Here is a 19,073-nt window from a genome sequence, read left to right on the forward strand (position 1 = left end):
GATTTTAAAAAAATTATTCCATTGATATAGCAATATTCACATTAAATGGTTTAAAGGGGGTACTTTTGTTGACCAAAGGTACTGATAGGTAACAAGAACAGGAAAGTGCCTAACATACCCAACGTTCTAATCGCATCACACAAAAAAATTATCTATAGAGACCACTGATGTGCATCATAAGCAATGTACTGAATAAAGAAGACCCCCCCCCCAGCCCCTTAAATTACTGCAGCCATATAGCTAGCTACAATGTTCCAAAATCTAAACAGCGCCCTTGACTTTGCTAGGTCCTGTATACCAATGACTTTACAACCTCTGGTCCATTACTAAGCAGCTCCTTTTTGCTATGGATCAGTTTTAATCTTCTCATCCTGGCATTTGAGGCCTTTTAGAACCTCACCCTACTCTCTATAAGATCCCTGTAAGCCAAGCTATCACCTCATGACTTCCTGCACAGCCCATGCTTTGAGTGGCTTCTCTCCATTGTTGTAAACACCTTAAGTGAAGACAATTAGGTCTTCTTCAGTGGGCATGTTATATCAAGGTTTAATTGAAAATTAGACACGTGTACATATAGAATGAAAAAGAACAAACAATAACTACAGTCCTCTGAAGAGCCATAAAGAAATACAATATTTGCTGAGAGTAAACAGATGGAAACAAATCTATTCTCTCAAACCAAATACAAGTATTTCTTTCCCATATTCTATTCTCCTTCCTTGAGTGCTCAAAAGTTCATTAATAGCTACAGTTTCCCACATCTACTTCCCCAAATAGTCCTCAGACGGTGATTTCCGGTGTAGAGATACAGAACCACCGATAAGCAGCATCAGCATATCATCCAATCTGCCTAAGGTCAACACTGGAATTGGGAAACATTAGCCTGCTCAACCCCATGATGGCTGTACTCTGGGCTCCACTCCTGAGGAGGAAACAAGAACAGGTCTGATGAATAACAGACCCAAACTAATGATACTAAGCAAGCAACGGGAAAACCAAAATAAGAGGAAAACTTGTATAAAAGGAAAATGCAATAAAATAGGGAATATAATTTATAACTTCTGCATTGTTATAATAGCTATTAGGATATTGATGAATTATGGCCTATGTTGAGATGTAAAGTCACAGCTTAGAATTCAAGTGAACTGCTGGTACATAAGATCTGCTGTGGGATAGCATCACTAAAATCTATTCAAACTCCATTTTGCTATGAACTCAAAAGAAAAAGAAAGGATTACTCAGCACAAATGCTGTTTTTAAGCTTATTTCATCATGTCTTGTCCTCCAAAGTTCATTCTTATAATGGCAATATTAAGTAATCATCTATTAAATGAAAAGATACTCTAACTATAAATTAATACAGTCATAAAAATGAAGACTCCTATGCTTTCCCAATCAATTTAAATCTTGGTGAATTAGAAGACTAAACTGCTGCTTTTCGCTTTGGATACTATCTCAACTCCGCTTCAGGCAACACAGTAAGTTGATTCCCTACAGGTAGTAGATCATAGAAGGACTAGTTACACAGATAAGAAATTGTTGTTTTTGTATCATTCCAAAACGAGATCCGAGATCTACGAAATGCATACTAAATAAGATGGAGAAAGAGGCGAGTAGGCATAGTGATTAGCATTAGACTTTATTAACTCAAGTGTGTCTGTAATATACTTAATTTCTAAAAGAGCAGCAGTAAAAGGGAAAAAAGAAAATTCAAGTAAACGAAGAAAAATAGACAATCCAAAATTAAATGGCAAAATAGAGTCACTAATCTCAGTAGTACTAAAAATAAATGGTCTAAATTTACCAGTTTAAAGACAGAATTCTCAAATGTGATTAAAAAGTCATCTCAAAGACATAAGGATACAATGTTTAAACGCAAAAAAAAAGTCAGGAGATAAAAGGCAGAAGAGAGTCATGAGAAATTCTAACTAAAATAAAGCTAGTACAATAACATAAATATCAAATAAAATAAATTTCAAGGTATTATATGATGGTAAAAAAAGAAAGGGCTATCCACGAATATATAATTCTGCACATGTGTGCATCTAACAATCTAGCCTCAAATTTTATAAAGCATAAACTTACAGGAATACCAAGAGAAATTATCAAATCAACAATTACAAGGAAAGGTTTGAACACACCTCTCTTATTAACTGATAAACTAAGCAGTTAAACAATTAATAGAGATAGATAACATGACCCACATAATTGTCTGATCAAGTGGACAGACCTAGAAACCGGTATCAACAATAAGATCATGCTTTCCAAATTCAAAAAGAACCCTTATAAAAATTGACTATATATTTCAAAGTCTTAATAAATTTAAGAATCTCTATTATTTAGACCACATTCTGACCACGATGTAACATAAAACTGGAAATATGAACAAACAAAAAAATTCTCTCTTCCCACAAAACATGCATACATAAACACAAATGCACACACATTTTGGAAATTTTAAATCACACCTATAAAAAATCCAGTGGTCAAAAATGATACATAATGGGGCCAGAGACAGTGGCTCATGCCTGTAATCCCAGCACCTTGGGAGGCCAAGGAGGGAGAATTGCTTGAGCCCAGTAATTGAGACCTACCTGGCAACAAAGCAAGACTTCATCTCTATAAAAGGAATTTAAAGATAAGCTAGGCATGGTGGCATATATCTGTAGCCCCATATATTCTGGAGGCTGAGGCAAGAAGAAGGACTGCCACTGCACTCCAGTCTGGGCAACAGAGAGAGATCCTGTTGAAAAAAGAAGAAAAGGGACAGGGAAGGGAAGAGGAGGGGAGGGGAGAGGAGGGGAGGGGAGGAGAGGGGAGGCCCAAATGGGATAGGACGAGAAAATTAAAACTGAATGGTAATGAAAGCACTATATAGTTGACTCTTGAACAACACAGGTCTGAACTGCATGGATCCACTTACACCTAGATTTTCTTCCACCAAGAAACAGACAGCAAGACCAGTCCCTCCTCTTCCTCCTCCTCTTCCTCAGGCAATATGAAGACAATTAGAATGGAGACCTTAATGATAATCCACTTCCACTTAATGAATAGTAAAGATATTTTCTCTCCTTCTTATTTTTTAAGAACATCTTTTCTATACCTTATTGTTAAGAATACAGTATATAATACAACACACAAAATTGTGTTGACTGTTTACATTATTGGAAAGGCTCCAGGCAACAGGAGACTGATTATTAGTAGTTACATGTGGGGGCAGTCAAGAGTTATATGCAAAATTTCAACTGTGCAGAAGGCTGGTACCCCTAACTCCCTCCTTGTTCAAGGGTCAACTGTATTTCAAATTTGTACAATCAATCAGAGGTACTTCAAGGGAAAATTAGAGCTACGAAAGCAATGTTTTAAGTGTTAAGAAATTAGAAAAAGCACAGTTATCCCAAAGAAAAAGAGCAAAACGAGATGAAATGTTACAAAATAGAGAAGATACAATAGAAATGATAAAACCAAGTTGTTTCCTTTGGGAAAAAATATATAATGGTAAATCTATAGTAAGAATAATTTTAAAAAGGCAAACGACACTAGAAATAAGAAATAAAAATCAAATGCACAAAACAAGAATATTATGAAAACCTTCATGCCAATAAATTTTTCAAATTAGATGAAATGGACAATCTCTACCAAAAATATTAATTGCTGTAACTAACTCGGGAAAAAAAATTTAAAAATTTGAATCAACGATTTAAAAAAAAACAACAAAAACTACCTTCCACTTCCACTCTTCTCCCAAAAAGGCTACCATCCAAGACAGTTTTAAAGTCAAGTTCTACCAGATCACCAAAAATAGACCAACAGTAATTTATCCAAGGCTTTTCTAGGTAATGGTAAAAGGGAAGCAACTTTATGAGGATAGAATACAACCCAGATAACAAAATCTGAGGAAGACAATTCGATAAAAGAAAATTAAAGGCAATATATGCAAAAGTCCTAAATAAAAATAATACAAAATGAATGCAGAATCATCACTACCAAGTTTACATTAGAAATTCAGATGGTTTAACAGTAGAAAATAATGTTGATTACAACATTAGCGGGTTAGAAAAATACATGATCCTCTTAGTTGATGCAAAAAATACATTTGATAAAATTCACCACCTACTCATGAGTAAGTCTAGAAACTAGGGGAGAAAGTCCTTAATCTGAGAAATAATATTTATTTTTAAAAATTTCAGAGTGATCATATAAACCTAAATAAAACATAAAAAGATGGTGAGGAGTTTGAGACCAGCCTGGCCAATGTGGTGAAACCCCGTCTCTACCAAAAATACAAAAATTAGCCAGGCATGGTGGCATGCATCTGTAATCCCAGCTACTTGGGAGGCTGAGGCAGGAAAATTGCTTGAACCCAGGAGGTGGAGGTTTCAGTGAGCCAAGATCATGCCACTGCACTCCAGCTTGGGTGACAGAGCAACTGTCTCCAAAAAAAAAAAAAAAAAAAAAAAAGGAGGGGGAGGGGGGAGGGGGGAGGGGGGAGGGGGGAGGGGGGAGGGGAGGGGGAGGGGAGGGGGAGGGGGAGGGGAGGGGGAGGGGAGGGGGGAGGGGGAGGGGAAAAAAGATGCTCAGCCTCAGTACTTTTTTTTTTTTGAGACAAAAGTCTCACTCTGTCGCCCAGGCTGAAGTACAGTGGCGCGACCTTGGCTCACTGCAACCTCTGCCCCATGGATTCAAGTGATTCTCCTGCCTCAGTCTCCCCAGTAGCTGGGATTATAGGCACTCACCACCACGCCTGGCTAAAATTTTTGTATTTTTGGTAAAGATGGAGTTTCATCATGTTGGTCAGGTTGGTCTCGAGCCCCTGACCTCAGGTCCGCCTGCCTCAGCCTCCCAAAGTGCTAGGATTACAGGCATGACCCACTGTGCCTGGCCAGCCTCATTAATTTTAATGGCAAAAACTGCAATTACTTTTGCACCAGCCTAATATAAGCTGTAGTACTGTTTTCATGGTTTTGAGTATCCTTCCCATGAGAGGATCATACTTGCCTACTATATTGTTATCAGCCTTGGCCATGAGACTTAATTGGCCAATGAAATGTGAGTTAAAGTAATATATACCACTTCCAAGCAGAAGATTCAAGAACTGTAGTATGGTTCTACCATGTTTTCTCTTCCCTTTATCATGAAACCAGCATATCCCAGGTAGAGGCTATTCTTTCAGTCTTGATCAGAAATAAAGATGGTGTGGAAAAGAGCCATAACAAACCCACCAAGCACATGTAACATGAGCAAGAAATAAACCATTTTTATTAAAAGTCGTGAAGATTTGCAGATTTTTTGGCTACTGCAACATAACCTAGTGAAAGCTGACAGTGATCAAACAAATGCAAGTTAAAATACTGAGAAGGTATTTCACATACATTTGATTGGTCCAAATTAATAAGTCTGGTAACAAGAATCACCGATGACAATGTGGCAAAATCAAACTTAATGGTTGCTGGTTGAAATGTAAATGGTAAATTTTATCAATTTCATTTATTACTTTGGCAATATCTGGGGAAACTGAAGAAGTAAAACTGGATTCCATCAATCTAGCAATTCCGCCACTAGGTATCTACCCTGAAGAAACTCTTACACAAGGAAACATGTCTTAAAATGTTCACTAAACAACTATTTCTTATAGTATACAAAGAAACTGTGACTCAGAAGGGGAATAAACTAGTTTAGTCAAAGAAATACTATACAACAGTCTAAATGAATAGATTTATATATCACAAAAAGATACATGCAGGACAAGAAGGAAAAGATGAGAATGAGACTTTGGCAATGTCTTAAATGTTCTATTTTGTTAAAGATCTAAAACACTGTAATCCCAGCACTTGGGAGGCCAAGGTGGGCGGATCACGAGGTCAGGTGATCGAGACCATCCTGGCCATGGTGGAACCTTGTCTCTACTAAAAATACAAAAATTAGCTGGGTGTGGTGGCTCATGCCTGTAATCCCAGCTACACAGGACGCTGAGGCAGAAGAATCGCTTGAACCAGAAAGTCGGAGGATGCAGTGAGCCGAGATCGTGCCACTGCACTCCAGCCTGGGCGACAGAGCAAGACTCCATCTCAAAAAAAAAAAATCTAAAACACATGGCAAAATGGTAACAAATGATAGAAATTTTTGTGCTGGATACACAACTGTCTCCTCTATTATTTTTATATTTTTGTATTTTTAAAATATTTTATGATTTTTTTTAAAAAAGAGAACAAAGACAGATTTAAACCATAAAGTACGTTGGTCAGTCTTGTGGTTTAGTGATATAAAGAACTTCAGAAATAAAAGGGCATTCTAGATGATCTAAGTAATTCTATATTCTATAGATGAAGAAACTGAGGTCTACAGAGGTTGAGCAAATGACTTAAGGTCACATTAACATCAAGTTGGTTCTCAAAAATCTACATCCCCTAATTTCTAGGATAGGTAGGAAAGACAAGGGACATGCAATCAAATATAATGTAATCGAGTCAAGTTCAAAAAACCATTCTGTCCCTTTCTTTATGGTCTCTTACTCCTATCCCTAAGACCTCTCCTCTCTCCCTGGGATAGAAAGGGAGTCTCAGGAAAGGGCAAACGAAAGTGTTAAAAAGAGCAGGAGAAGAAAAGAAAGCTTTAAGGACTGCCATGGTCTCAATGCATCCCTCCAAAATTCACGCTGAAACCTAATCCCTATGGTGGTGGCATTAAGAGGTGGTGTCTTATGTGTTCTCACTCACAGGTGGGAATTGAACAATGAGAACACTTGGACACAGGAAGGGGAACATCACACACTGGGGCCTGTCATGGGGTGGGCAGAGGGGGGAGGGATAGCATTAGGAGATATACTTAATTTAAATGATGAGTTAATGGGTGCAGCACACCAACACGGTGCATGTATACATATGTAACAAACCTGCACATTGTGCACATGTACCCTAGAACTTAAAGTATTAAAAAAAAAAACAAAAAAGAGGTGGTGTCTTTAGGAAATGACTTAATCACTCTGCCTTCATGACTGGGATTAGTGCCCCTGTAACTGAGGTTGAAGGGAGCTGCCTTGTCCTTCCATCAGGTGAGGACACAGCACTTGGCCTTTCCACCATGTGAAGATCCAGAAAGGAGGGGCCATCCTGGAAGCAGAGATCAAGCCCCTCACCAGACACCAAATTTTCTGGTGCCTTGATCTGGGACTTCCTAGCCTCCAGAGCTGTGGGCAATAAATTCATGTTGTTTTTAAATTACCCAGTTGAAGGTATTTTGTTACAACAGCAAAAACTAAGACAAGGATTTTTAATCCTCTTTTGCTAGTCCTTTTCTTTTCTTTTTTTTTTTTTTTTTTTTGAGACGGAGTCTCGCTCTGTCGCCCAGGCTGGAGTGCAGTGGCGCAATCTCAGCTCACCACAAGCTCCGCCTCCCGGGTTCACGCCATTCTCCTGCCTCAGCCTCCCCAGTAGCTGGGAATACTGGCGCCCGCCACTACGCCTGGCTAATTTTTTTGTATTTTTAGTAGAGACGGGGTTTCACCATGTTAGCCAGGATGGTCTGGATCTCCTGACCTCGTGATCCGCCCGCCTTGGCCTCCCAAAGTGCTGGGATTACAGGCTTGAGCCACCGCACCCAGCCCTAAAACTTTGGGCAAGGAATTTAACTTCTCTAAGCCCTAAGTTCCCTGTTGTAACATGTAACACTGAAAATAGCAATGATAATATCTACCTTTATTGATTCTTAATCAATAAAACAAGATAATCCATTAAACAAGATAATCCATTCAAAGCACTTCACACAGTTCTTCAGCAAACATTAGCTATTAGTATACGTTACGTAAATAATTTGTGGAAAGCAACAAACTCTTCTGATTGACATAAAATTATAAGGTACTAGATGCGTTACAAGATTAAAGTGACTTCTGTCAGCACCAGCGCTAATGAACTGTATGTTTTGCAAATCATAGATGTTTTTTAATTAAATGAAAGTAAATAAATTAGATGTTAAGCCAGTATCTGTCTCAGGATAAAACACTTGGGGCTAAGTTTACTGCTGAAACTTCTTTATTCTGAAATGTCAGCCTAGTGCTATCATTTTTCCTCAAGAAAAACATCTTCTAGCCAAAAGCAATATTCCAAATATTTAACACCCATTCATTAACACACAAACCAGTAAACATGGCTAGTGCAGACTGGCCGAATAGCATCCCTGCTTATCCCAAGGTCATGAAATATTTGTGACAGAAATGATGACCCACTTCAATGTATTTTTTTTAGTGCAAAACTGTAATCAACTGGCTTACAGGAACTTAATAAAACACAAAAATCTATTCATCATGCCATGCCACAATCCACATATCAAGCTAGCTCTCACTCAGCTCCCTATCTCACCTCCAGGTCACAGCTGTATTCGGTGCCATCTAAGAGGGTCACTTTACACTGGACAGTTTTGGTCTTCTTGGTGACTTTTTGAGATGCCTTCTCTGCTTTCAGCTCATTGGTCTGCACTTCCTTGGTCTCCCTTTTTGCTGCTCCTCCTTCTAATTTGTCTTCCTGTGTTTCTTTTACCTTCTCTTCTCTCTCCTTACTTACTAATTCAGTAGGCTGTTGAGGAAAAAAAATTAAATTCATACTATAGTCAACCACCTTGCAGATGACAACATACTAAAAGGAAAATCTTTCATAAGAATTAGGATCGTTACTTTAAACACTGTAACTTTCAGATTTTTAAAGACTTGAAAATTCCAATAGAAAGGATATTTCCCCTCATCCTCTTTTCATGGCCAAAATTCTCATTTTGCCAAGTTGGTTATCTGGCATTAAATGAATCAAAGAAACTACATCCCAGCAACTACAATTTAAGTATCATCTCAAATAATAACATTTCCAATTAAAATCTTATACCATGGCAAAACCTAGGCTTTGTTAGGCAACTAAAATGCGCACACACAAATCTACTACTTACTGTCCAGTGAAAACTTAAAGAGGCATAAAAGAGCATTCTGTTTAAAAAAGAGATGGCAGGGCTCAGAGTATCTACCTCACCTAAATAGGTTACAGACATGAATTTTTTAGTAATTGGCATATATAGTGGACTTTTTTTCAAGGAGTAACAGGGAAAGGCTATGGTAGACCAATCTAAGACCCATTCCGTATACATTAAGCCAAAGCAGTATCTCAGTACAAGAAATCTGGAAATGATCCAAAACAAACAAACCCTTTTTATTATGTGGTTACACTATCAGGTTTTCATTTCCAGGCAATTATTCCCAAACATACCTGCATCTCCACTTTGCTCACTGAGGGTTTTTCTTCCTTGCTCACTGAGGGTTTTTCTTCCTTGACTTCAACTTTAATCTCTTGTTTCTTCTGAGCCATTTCTTCAGCATCACCCTTAGCCTGTCTCTGTTCTTCTGGAAGGGGTTCCTCTTTATCTAAGACCTGTTCTTCAACAACAGCTTGGGTAGGCTCTTTTTTATCTCCTCCATCTTTGGCCACTACTAAGGTATATGACTTTTGCTTCTTAAGCCATGGCGGTATGAACCGAGAAATACCCCTGCTCTCCGATGTTTCCTTCTCTCTCTTCTGGCGGCGTAGACTACTTTGGCTTTCAGCTGCAGGAGGTGGCTGGGAACCTTTTTCCTCCTCTGGATCGGAAGACTGATTCTGCTGATTTTCTGCTACTTCTTTAGGTTTTTCCTTGGTTGCATCTGTTCCTAACTGGCTAGAGTCCTTCTTCACTTCAGACGCAGAGCCTACTTCAGTAGTCATGGCCACAGCTTATGCTGTAATCAAAACAAAAATCATAAAATGTCATTTTGTAAGTTCTCTCAAATTTAGTTTGGTTGTGAGGGGCATGGTAAGGAAAGATGAGAAGAAGAGTAACAGATGACAGGGAGAAAGCACATCAAGAAAGAAGATTCAAAAGCACAAGACAAAATGGAGACTGTTGCTCTAACTTTTAGAATTCTCTATCAGCATCACAGACCCAAAACTAGCATCACAATAGAACTCTGTGTGTTCTGAGTTCTATATAGCTAGAACTTAAAATCATCAAGAACTCAAGAAACAGGGATTACTTTTATTTGGTTTCAACTTGTTATAAACATAATTGATATCTAAAATCCAAGTTTTTTAAGAAAAATTACTTTTATCTGTACGTGGTATTCTTTATTCTGTAACAGGAAGATGTTATCAACAGTGCTAGAAAGCAATGAGAAACATTTCACTACAATTTCATACATTAAACCCAAAATCTATCAAAATGTTAGGTATTAGAAAAAACAGTTTTAAGTGTATGGTGTGTAACAGCCAAGAAGGTAAAATAACAAAAATGTATTATTCTGTGTTCCAATATTAAATCCCGTAATTCACCATCACTGTTCCAATGCAAAAGTTAATCTTGGAAAAGGTACTCAAATTCTAATCAAAACTCCGAACCTCCATCCCACCCAACCATAATCACACTTTTCTTTCTATATATAAGAAAAATATTTAAGGGCCATAATCCAAACCAAATGAAGACATTATGAGGTGGAAAAAATGCATCTGACGATTGTTCTTATCATAACTAATTAGAACAAAATTTAAATAAATTCTGAAAATAACTAAATTTTACATAAGCAAAGAGGGACTTTTAAAGTGTTACAGCACGCTGACATAAAGAACAACAGGCAGGGCCTGCGGAGATAGCCGATCACATTTGCTCTCCCCTCCCTTGCCAATAATAAGTGCCCAGAGTCCTGGCACCCTGGACAACGAGTAGTGTCCCACCTATCTTCAAAGGTGGTAAAAACTTAAGAGACGGACATGGCGTATTCCTGTAGTCACAGCTACTTGGGAGTCTGAGGCAAGAAACATGCTTGAGCCCAGGAGTCTGAGGCCAGCCTGAGAAACAGAGTGAGACCCCATCTCTTTAAAAAAAAAAAAATTGTGTTAACTTTTTAAGTGGTACAAACTTGAATAAGTCAAAAAAAAGTACACTTGTTTTAAAGCTTTGTTAAGATATAATTCATGTACCATAAATTTCACCCTCTTAAAGTATACAGTTAGTGATTTTGAGTATACTCACAAAGTGGTACAACCACCACCACTAATTCTAGAGCATTTTCATCACTCCAAAAAGAAATCCTGTGCCCATTAGTAGTCACTCTGCATTCCCCGTCGCCCCCTGGCAACCTTACGAATATATCCAAAACCACTGGATTGTATACTTTAAAAGGGTGAATTTTGTGATATGTAAATTTTCTCAATAAAAATAACTTAAAAATGTTTTTCACATCTAATATGCAACCACAAAAACAGTCAAGTCTATTCACCTATATAATGGCTTCTACGATGTGGTAAGTTCATGGGCACATGAATAAAGACAACCTTTGAGGAGCTAAGGGAGTGAGGGCTACAAATAAGCATACATTAAGTCAATAGCATGTTGCACAAAAAACACAGGACTAGGCCAGGTGCAGTGGCTCATGCCTGTAATCCCAGCACTTTGGGAGGCCGAGGAGGGTGGACCACTTGAGGTCAGGAGTTCGAGACCATCCTGGCCAACATGGCGAAACCCCATCTCTACTAAAAATACAAAACTTAGCTGAGCGTGGTGGCACGTCTCTGTAATCCCAGCTACTCGGGAGGCTGAGGCAGGAGAATAGCTTGAACTCAGGAGGCAGAGGTTGCAGTGAGCCGAGATTGTGTCACTGCACTCCAGTCTAGGCAACAAAACAAGACCCTGTCTCAAAACAACAACAACAACAACAACAAAAAAAAAAAAAAGCAAAGGACTTAAGCCAGGTTAGGAGAAGAAGAGGGTCACCAGGCAGGCGTTTCTGCAGAAGTTGACATTTGAGTTTATTTTTTAAATGGGTACTCATTATTCAGACAAAATAGCCAGAATGGAAGGTATGTGTCAGGCATAGGGAGTTGTGTGGAAACATGAGAACATTCCTCATAAAAAAGGAAACCACAGGCACAGAACAATAATCCACTGTACAAGTGAAGTGGGGGCTTATGAGTCAAGACAGGACAGGCGGAAGCTGAACTGGTAATAATGAAGTAAGAAAGGAAGGCAGAAGCCAAAACATAAAAGATTTTGTGTTATTTTAAAGGCAATGTGGGGGTTATTTGAAAAGCAATGAGAAGTTACATAAGTACTTGAAGTAGAGGAGAAATGTAATAAGATTCTCATTTCACTTGGCGCAACCTGGCTGTAAAGCACAGGATGAAAGAAAAGACTGAAGCAGAAAGACATCCAGGAGATTGGGTTGATCTGATCTCTGGTTGATCCAGACCTGAGAAGACGATGGTCTATATATACTACAGCAGAAACAGTAGGGTAAAGAACAAGAAATTAATCTAATGGTAAAGAGGTAGAGTGGATATGACTTGATGTCCGGGCTGAATATAGAAAGTCAAAGAGAGGAAAGAGCTAAGGAAAAGGCCCAGGTCAAGGAAGACTAGGGTGATGGTCGAACCATTCATGGAAATGGGGAACACCTGTAAAAGTGGGTCTGGCTGACACATATAATTCAATTTTGAATTCATTGCGATTGAGAAGTTGTGGAGATGTCTAGATGACCCCAAGACACACAGGTTTTGATTGGAGACTAGATACACACTAGAGATAGGGTTTGGATGTTGTCATCACATGGGGATACATCACCTAGAGAAAAAGGGTAGCTTAAACTGAGAGGATCCTTAAAAGAGCTCTTATCACCATCAACATATAAGGTCAGGCAGAAGAAAAGGCATGAGGGCCAGAAGAAATATATAGTGAGGCAGGGAGATCAGGAGACAGTAATATCCTTGACAGCAATGCTATGTAAGAGGAAATAGTTAACTATTATACCCACATATTCTTTGCTGCTTCTCATTCTCAGGCATCTGAAATTCAAAAGTATGTCTTCCAACAAGACCCGAGGACAGGTAAACTGGCTCCATATTGCACAGAAAACCTTTTTTCCTTCTTTAACGTACCATTTCCCATGTACCATTTAAGTGGACAATATTGTTTACTTTAATCATGAAATAACTAAAGTGTATTTCTAGTATATGCTCTCTAATTACATTCTGAGAGCTGAATAAATGTCCTGGTAAAATTAAAACCAAAATGCCCCATACTTGTCTAAGCTAACCAAGATAAATTGGCAGCTCTCTAATTACTTTGGCTGTGAGAAATAGTCTGGGAACCAATCAACTAAGGCTGATTTTTGGCCAAAATATTTTAGAAGCAGTGAAATATAAAACTTGAGTTTCCACTATTATGTTAAAAGCATTAATAGTTGTTTATATTTTAATCATAAGGGTTTCCACTCACTGTTTACTGTCTGACACAGTGCCCATAATCTGTTTCTCAAAATATTCTACAAAGTATGTATTATCCCTATTTTACAAATAATAAACAGAAGTCACTTATCCAAAGCCACTAATGGAGAACCACACAGCTGTGTATACCTTCCCTCACACACACTTCATAATGCAATCACAGCTCCATTATGCACAAATGACCTACTCAACCACAGAGTCCTTGGCCTAGTACTCAAAGAAGGTTCCTGCCAGTTAGTGAAAATGACTATGAAATAACATAAATGTATTCTCAGATTTATTCAAAATATTCTCTCTTAAAAGTAAGAAATTTATAGATGAATTTAAATAACAAAGAAAATCCCATTTGAACGTTATTGCTTGACCATGTAATCATAACTGAGCTGGTCGACAGACACCGAAGACAAAGTACAAATACAGACAGGAAGAGCACCGACAAAACCATATGGTTAAGCCTCACGAAGTCATCCTCAATCACCACTGTATTCACAACACCCATAAGGGTTAAGAGCCTCAAAAGTGATGATCAGTGTCACCCATCCAAATGGAAGTTACAAGACAGAAAACAATGGAAAAGACTAATTGGATCATTACTCAACATATTCTTGAAACAGTTTCAAGAGTTCAACAGAGCTCAAAACAAAACACTACCTTCTTTGTTGATAAAATGGCTTCTTGAACAAATTACCACCATCAAGAAAACATGATTACAGTACATCCACTCACCCTAATTATCACGCCTATAACCCTGAGTTTCTTTCATATGTGGATAAGCCTTTAAACTCTATCACCCATGAAAATGAGAACTCTTGTAGTGGAATGCTGACATTCCCACTAAAATGAAAACTCCATGAGGGCTGGGATCTCTCTTTTATATACTGCTATGTTCCCAGCATCTAGACTGGCACATAATAGGTACCTATTAAGTACTTACTAAATGAGTATTGTTCAATCACCTAGTCTAATATCCTCACTTTATTTTATCAACAACCAAACTGAGGATCAGAAAGACCAGGAGATTTGCCTGAGATGGTAAAGTCAGATGGGCAAGCCAAAACTGGAACTAAGGTTTCCCAAACTCTGGCAATGCTCATTGACTAATATTTAATTATAATTACCCAAAATCCATCATTAGTATAGTTATATAATACATTAAGTAATGATCTTTCTACTTATCATCAACTAAAAAGAACACTGCTGTGAACAGCCCGCCCATTAGACAAGCATGTGGTTTTGAGACAATTACCATGTTGGCATGCTCCATCTGGGTTGATAAAAGTGTTCGTTATTGTGACAGCTTCATGAGAAAAAGCATGCATCATTTAACATGCAATGAAGCAGAAAACCGTCATCAATAGAGGATCAGTACTGGTTAGGTAAGGAGCTGTGTTACATAAACCCATTCTTTTTTTTCCAACGTTTAAAAAAGGAGGTAAATTCTAATGCGCTATCTCTATCACTAGGCTGAACTGCCAACCATATAACATCATGCTACTTAAAACATTGGCCCTTAATCAGAATACTACAGCAAGCAAAGCAAAGCAGATACACAACCTCACAAACACACAAACAACTTCAAGCAAGGGGTTCATGCTAATTCTTGGGTTCAGATGTTTCCTTAAAACGTTGAGGAAACTGGGACCTTACTGTTAACAAAACCCCTGAGCAGGGAACAGGGTAGGTGCTGCTGCCAGCTGAGTAGCTCCCATTCTTTGCTGAGATCACAAGCAATATGAGAGTCTTTAATTTCTACCAAGCGAGCTCAACCCATTTTGTAAGGATCCAAGATTCACAAAATGGGAAGGTATGTATTTCTAAGCTTCAAAAATGGTAGCAAGAGGATGGAGGGAGGCTTTCATTTGAGCTTTGAGAAAACAACAAAACTTTGCAACAAATAACCATTGAACTTAAAACATATTGGCAATGTGTAGACAGTTCTGGCCATTTTCTACATCGGATAAAACTAGTTTTCATCTGCTTGTGGGTAGAGGATATGTAGAGCATCCTGCTGATACCCACAATCACGTGCTTGTATGTTCACCTCCCCGAAGGGCCTATAGCTATTGAAAGAGAAGGTCTTTTAATAATGCACTATTTGATGCCATCAAACGTGAGGGAAAAAAAACAAATATAGAAATGATTCAGCAGCCACCTAACTCTACTTGGGAAATAAAGAGGTGATGCTTCTCAAATATATTCATCATTTAAAAGGAGAAGGGGAAGAGGCAGGAGAGGTGGGGCAGAGGGGAAGGAGGAAGTGGGGTGGGAAGGGGAACAAGGAAGAAGAAATATCTGGAGAGGAAGAAGGAATAACAAAAACAGGCAGACTTAGAGCAGAGTGCAAGTAAGTCCTTACCCTCACAGGTTTATGTTTCTTAAGTGTCAGATGGTCTAGAAAATACCATACTTCATATTCGAGTAAGTATAAATACATTCCAAAGGGACTATTTGTTAGTTCATATTATCTACATGGGGAGGATGAACAAGTAATCCAATGCTGCTCACCCTAGTTACCTTTATAACCCACTATATCACTTGTTTATTTATTTTTAAAAGGATAAGGGACCTATTAGACAGAGCTATTACTATAAAGATGTAAACTAATATCCGGTTTAAATTAAACCCACACATACAAAACATATGAACTACAATCTTCCCTAGTTCAAGTCTAGATGGGATCAGGTGACATTCAGATATATTTCTTCCACTCTTTCTCCTTTTTAATAGAACCTAAATTTTGTTCCACTTTCCCCCCTTCCACATGTGTTTCAATAGAGGCTAGCTCCAGATTGGCCTCAAGGGTAGCTTCTATTGGTCTAGGGCAATCATGGTAGTCTCCCACCCCTTGCCAAGAAAATATGCACGAAGTCCACTGGTGGGCTTCTGGAAAAGGATCTCTCCCTCTAAAAAGAGCCAGAGGAAGAGGAGGCCCCTTCTGCTGTCTCTGAACATTGTATACCTAACTCTGTTAAATGCTGTTGTCATCTTGAATCCACAGAGAAGAAAAAGCCTGATGACACACTGACACACAACAAAGGACACTGGCAAGAGAATCACAGAGAAGAGGACCAGCTCCCTGATCGCGCCACACATGGCCCAGTCCTGTGCTGGAGCTTCCTGTTTGTGAAATCACATACTCCTCTCTGGCTCAATGAGCCAGGGATTCAGTTACTTGTAGTCAAAAACATCTTGATGTTGACTTCTGCATATTCTGAGGAGAGCATTAGAAAATAAGGATTAAGAAACTGAGAGTACATATAGATCTTGGGTCATTATTACTCCCACTGCATTTTACAACCCTCATAACTAAGAGCTATGGTTGTCAAAGTATTCCATTTTTTCCAAATGATGTTCAATTTTTAAAAACCTAATACTTGAGTTAATATTAGTGAGATAAATCACTAATTCTTTATTCTAACAACTCTAAATAAGAATGAAACCAAAAAAAATCTTACTTTATCAACATATGAGTCCCTTTCTTCATATGTTGGAGACAGGGGTATATGAAAACTAAGGCATAATTTTCAATAACATCCAGTTGCAATAACAATCAAGGTAACAATCTTCTTTGTTGAAAGAAAGCCCCTACTGCTGTCACTAAGGATGGAGTCAAGAAAAAGACCTGTGCCAGGCAAAGCATTCTCCACCAGCAACTAAGGCAATCTTGGAAATATATACGATTTCCTGAAGTTAAAGCTAAACAACCAGAGGCCATATATAAATCATGAAGGACTCTAATATTGGATATTTTTATTCACATAACCATAATGCATATAAACCTTGTAATACTGGCAATCCAACAACACACACTAGCAGAGATTATCTAGAGACATCCAGAACCCTGCTGAGTTCTCATCAATCAATTATTCACACTGAGTTGTATGGTCAGAAATCTTGGTGAACTGCATCTGCTCTAATTCCTTCTCTCAGGTAGAGGCCCAATTCTGTGTAATAATCAAAGCTGAAGCTATATTCTTTCTTTTCTTTTCCTTTTTTTTTTTCACACGAAGTCTCCCTCTGTCGCCCAGGGCTGAAGTGCCATGGCATGATATCAGCTCACTGCAATCTCCGCCTGCCGGGTTCAAGCAATTCTCCTGCCTCAGCCTCCCAAGTAGCTGGGATTACAGGTGCATGCCACCATGCCCGGCTAATTTTTGTATTTTTAGTAGAGATGGGGTTTCACCATGTTGGCCTGGCTGGTCTCAAACTCCTGACCTCAAGTGATCCGCCCGCCTCAGTCTCCCAAAATGCTGGGATTACAGGCATGAACCACTGCGCCCAGCCTGAAGCTATATTCTTTCTGTGAGAAGTTACCTATGTCTGAATAAAATAGCCTGGTGGCTTGGAGATGAAGACTGTGAAATAAAACAGGATTAGAATTTCAGCTCTGCTTATTAGCCATGTAACCGCAGACAAGTTATTTTAGCCTTGCTGAGTTTCAGCTTCCTCATAAGCAAAAAAAAAAAAAAAAAGGATACAAAATGTACTCACTGGTTGATTCTAAGCATTAGATTAGATGCTATAATACATAAAGTGCCTGGCACATAATAAATTCATAATAAATGATCAGCTACTGTCATCACATAGAGATTCTGCCAAGAAAATAACTATATTTGTTTACTAAAAAAAAAAAATAATAATGGTAGTAATAACAGTAATCACAACAGAAATAATCATGATAATATCAGCTATTTGTTAAACACTGCTCTAGAAACATGGCATGCAGCAACTCGAAACTTCTCAACTCTTCTAGGAAGGAACTGAAATTCTTCTCATGTTACAGATGAAGAAGGTAAAAAGAGGATAGATGGGTTGGTCAAAGCCATATAACCAATAAAGAGAAGTGCCAGAATTCAAACCCAGGCTGTCCAGCTCTAAAGACCTTGTACAACACTGCCTTCAATCCCAAAACGACTTCACTACTGTATAACTTGCACCTAGCATGATGCCCGACAGTTAATGATTTGCTGAAAAGTGAAATTGATAATTACCACTACCTTTTGGGGCTTTATAATCATTAGCAGCATGTTCTAACAGAGCACCCCTCATGAATTTTAGTGACCATCAGGATGTGAGTGGGGTCAGTATCTTATCCCCTTCTTTCAAGACAACTGTTTATTGAGTACTCTCAAAGCATATGCACCAGGCACCAGTAATACAGATGAAAGAATCCTGCTCTCAGTATAGTGGGAGACATAGGTAATAAGATTAGCATTCATAGTCAAACAACTTGTAACCAATTCATAAATCTTGGTAATTTAGATTTAAAAATTACTACTAGTTTGAAAAGCAGCCACGATTTTCTTGTTATCTCTTCAGGAAATCACACAATGAATGGTCCTTCATAGGAAATACTGGTTAAACACTCAAGACATACAAAATAGTCATTACATAATTTTTGGAGAGGACTAATTCTCCTTCTCAATTTTATTTGGTCTCTATCTGAATTCAAGTAACTTGAATAAAAAAGCCCAATAAAACAAGTCTGGTGTAAGTTGCCTCAACATCAAAAAAATAAAAAACAAATTTTATTTTTAAATTGTTGGCTAGGCCAATTTAAATCATCGGTCCAATGGTGGGGAAAGTGGCCAATGGATAAACAGAGTTATCAAAAAAAAAAAAAAAAGAAAGAAAGAAACACAAGTGGCACATAAACATATGAAGAGGTACTTGTCACACTCTTAGTAAAAGAAATGAAACTAAAAATTCAGAATGGAGACATCCAAAAGTTTAATCATGCACTCATTGAGCAAGACTATGGGAACGCAGGCATTCTCAAACAATTGCTAG

General features: G+C 38.2%; 1 protein-coding gene across 30 annotated transcripts in view; it reads right to left on the reverse strand.

Moving 5' to 3' along the window:
* The window catches only part of EPB41L2 (erythrocyte membrane protein band 4.1 like 2), a 223,003-nt gene that overhangs the window by 106,101 nt on the left and 97,829 nt on the right, over positions 1–19,073 (reverse strand). For all 30 annotated transcript variants that reach the window (XM_008952998.4, XM_008952986.4, XM_008953003.4 and 27 more), the window contains exons 2-3: positions 9,243–9,748; positions 8,355–8,567 (exon numbers count right to left, since the gene is read on the reverse strand). In XM_008952998.4, the coding sequence (XP_008951246.4) occupies positions 8,355–8,567; positions 9,243–9,734 (705 nt within the window). In that variant the 5' untranslated portion in view covers positions 9,735–9,748. The remainder of the gene's footprint in view (positions 1–8,354; positions 8,568–9,242; positions 9,749–19,073) is intronic.

This window comes from Pan paniscus, chromosome 5, assembly GCF_029289425.2.
Source record: "Pan paniscus chromosome 5, NHGRI_mPanPan1-v2.0_pri, whole genome shotgun sequence".
Taxonomy (NCBI): Eukaryota; Metazoa; Chordata; class Mammalia; order Primates; family Hominidae; genus Pan; species Pan paniscus.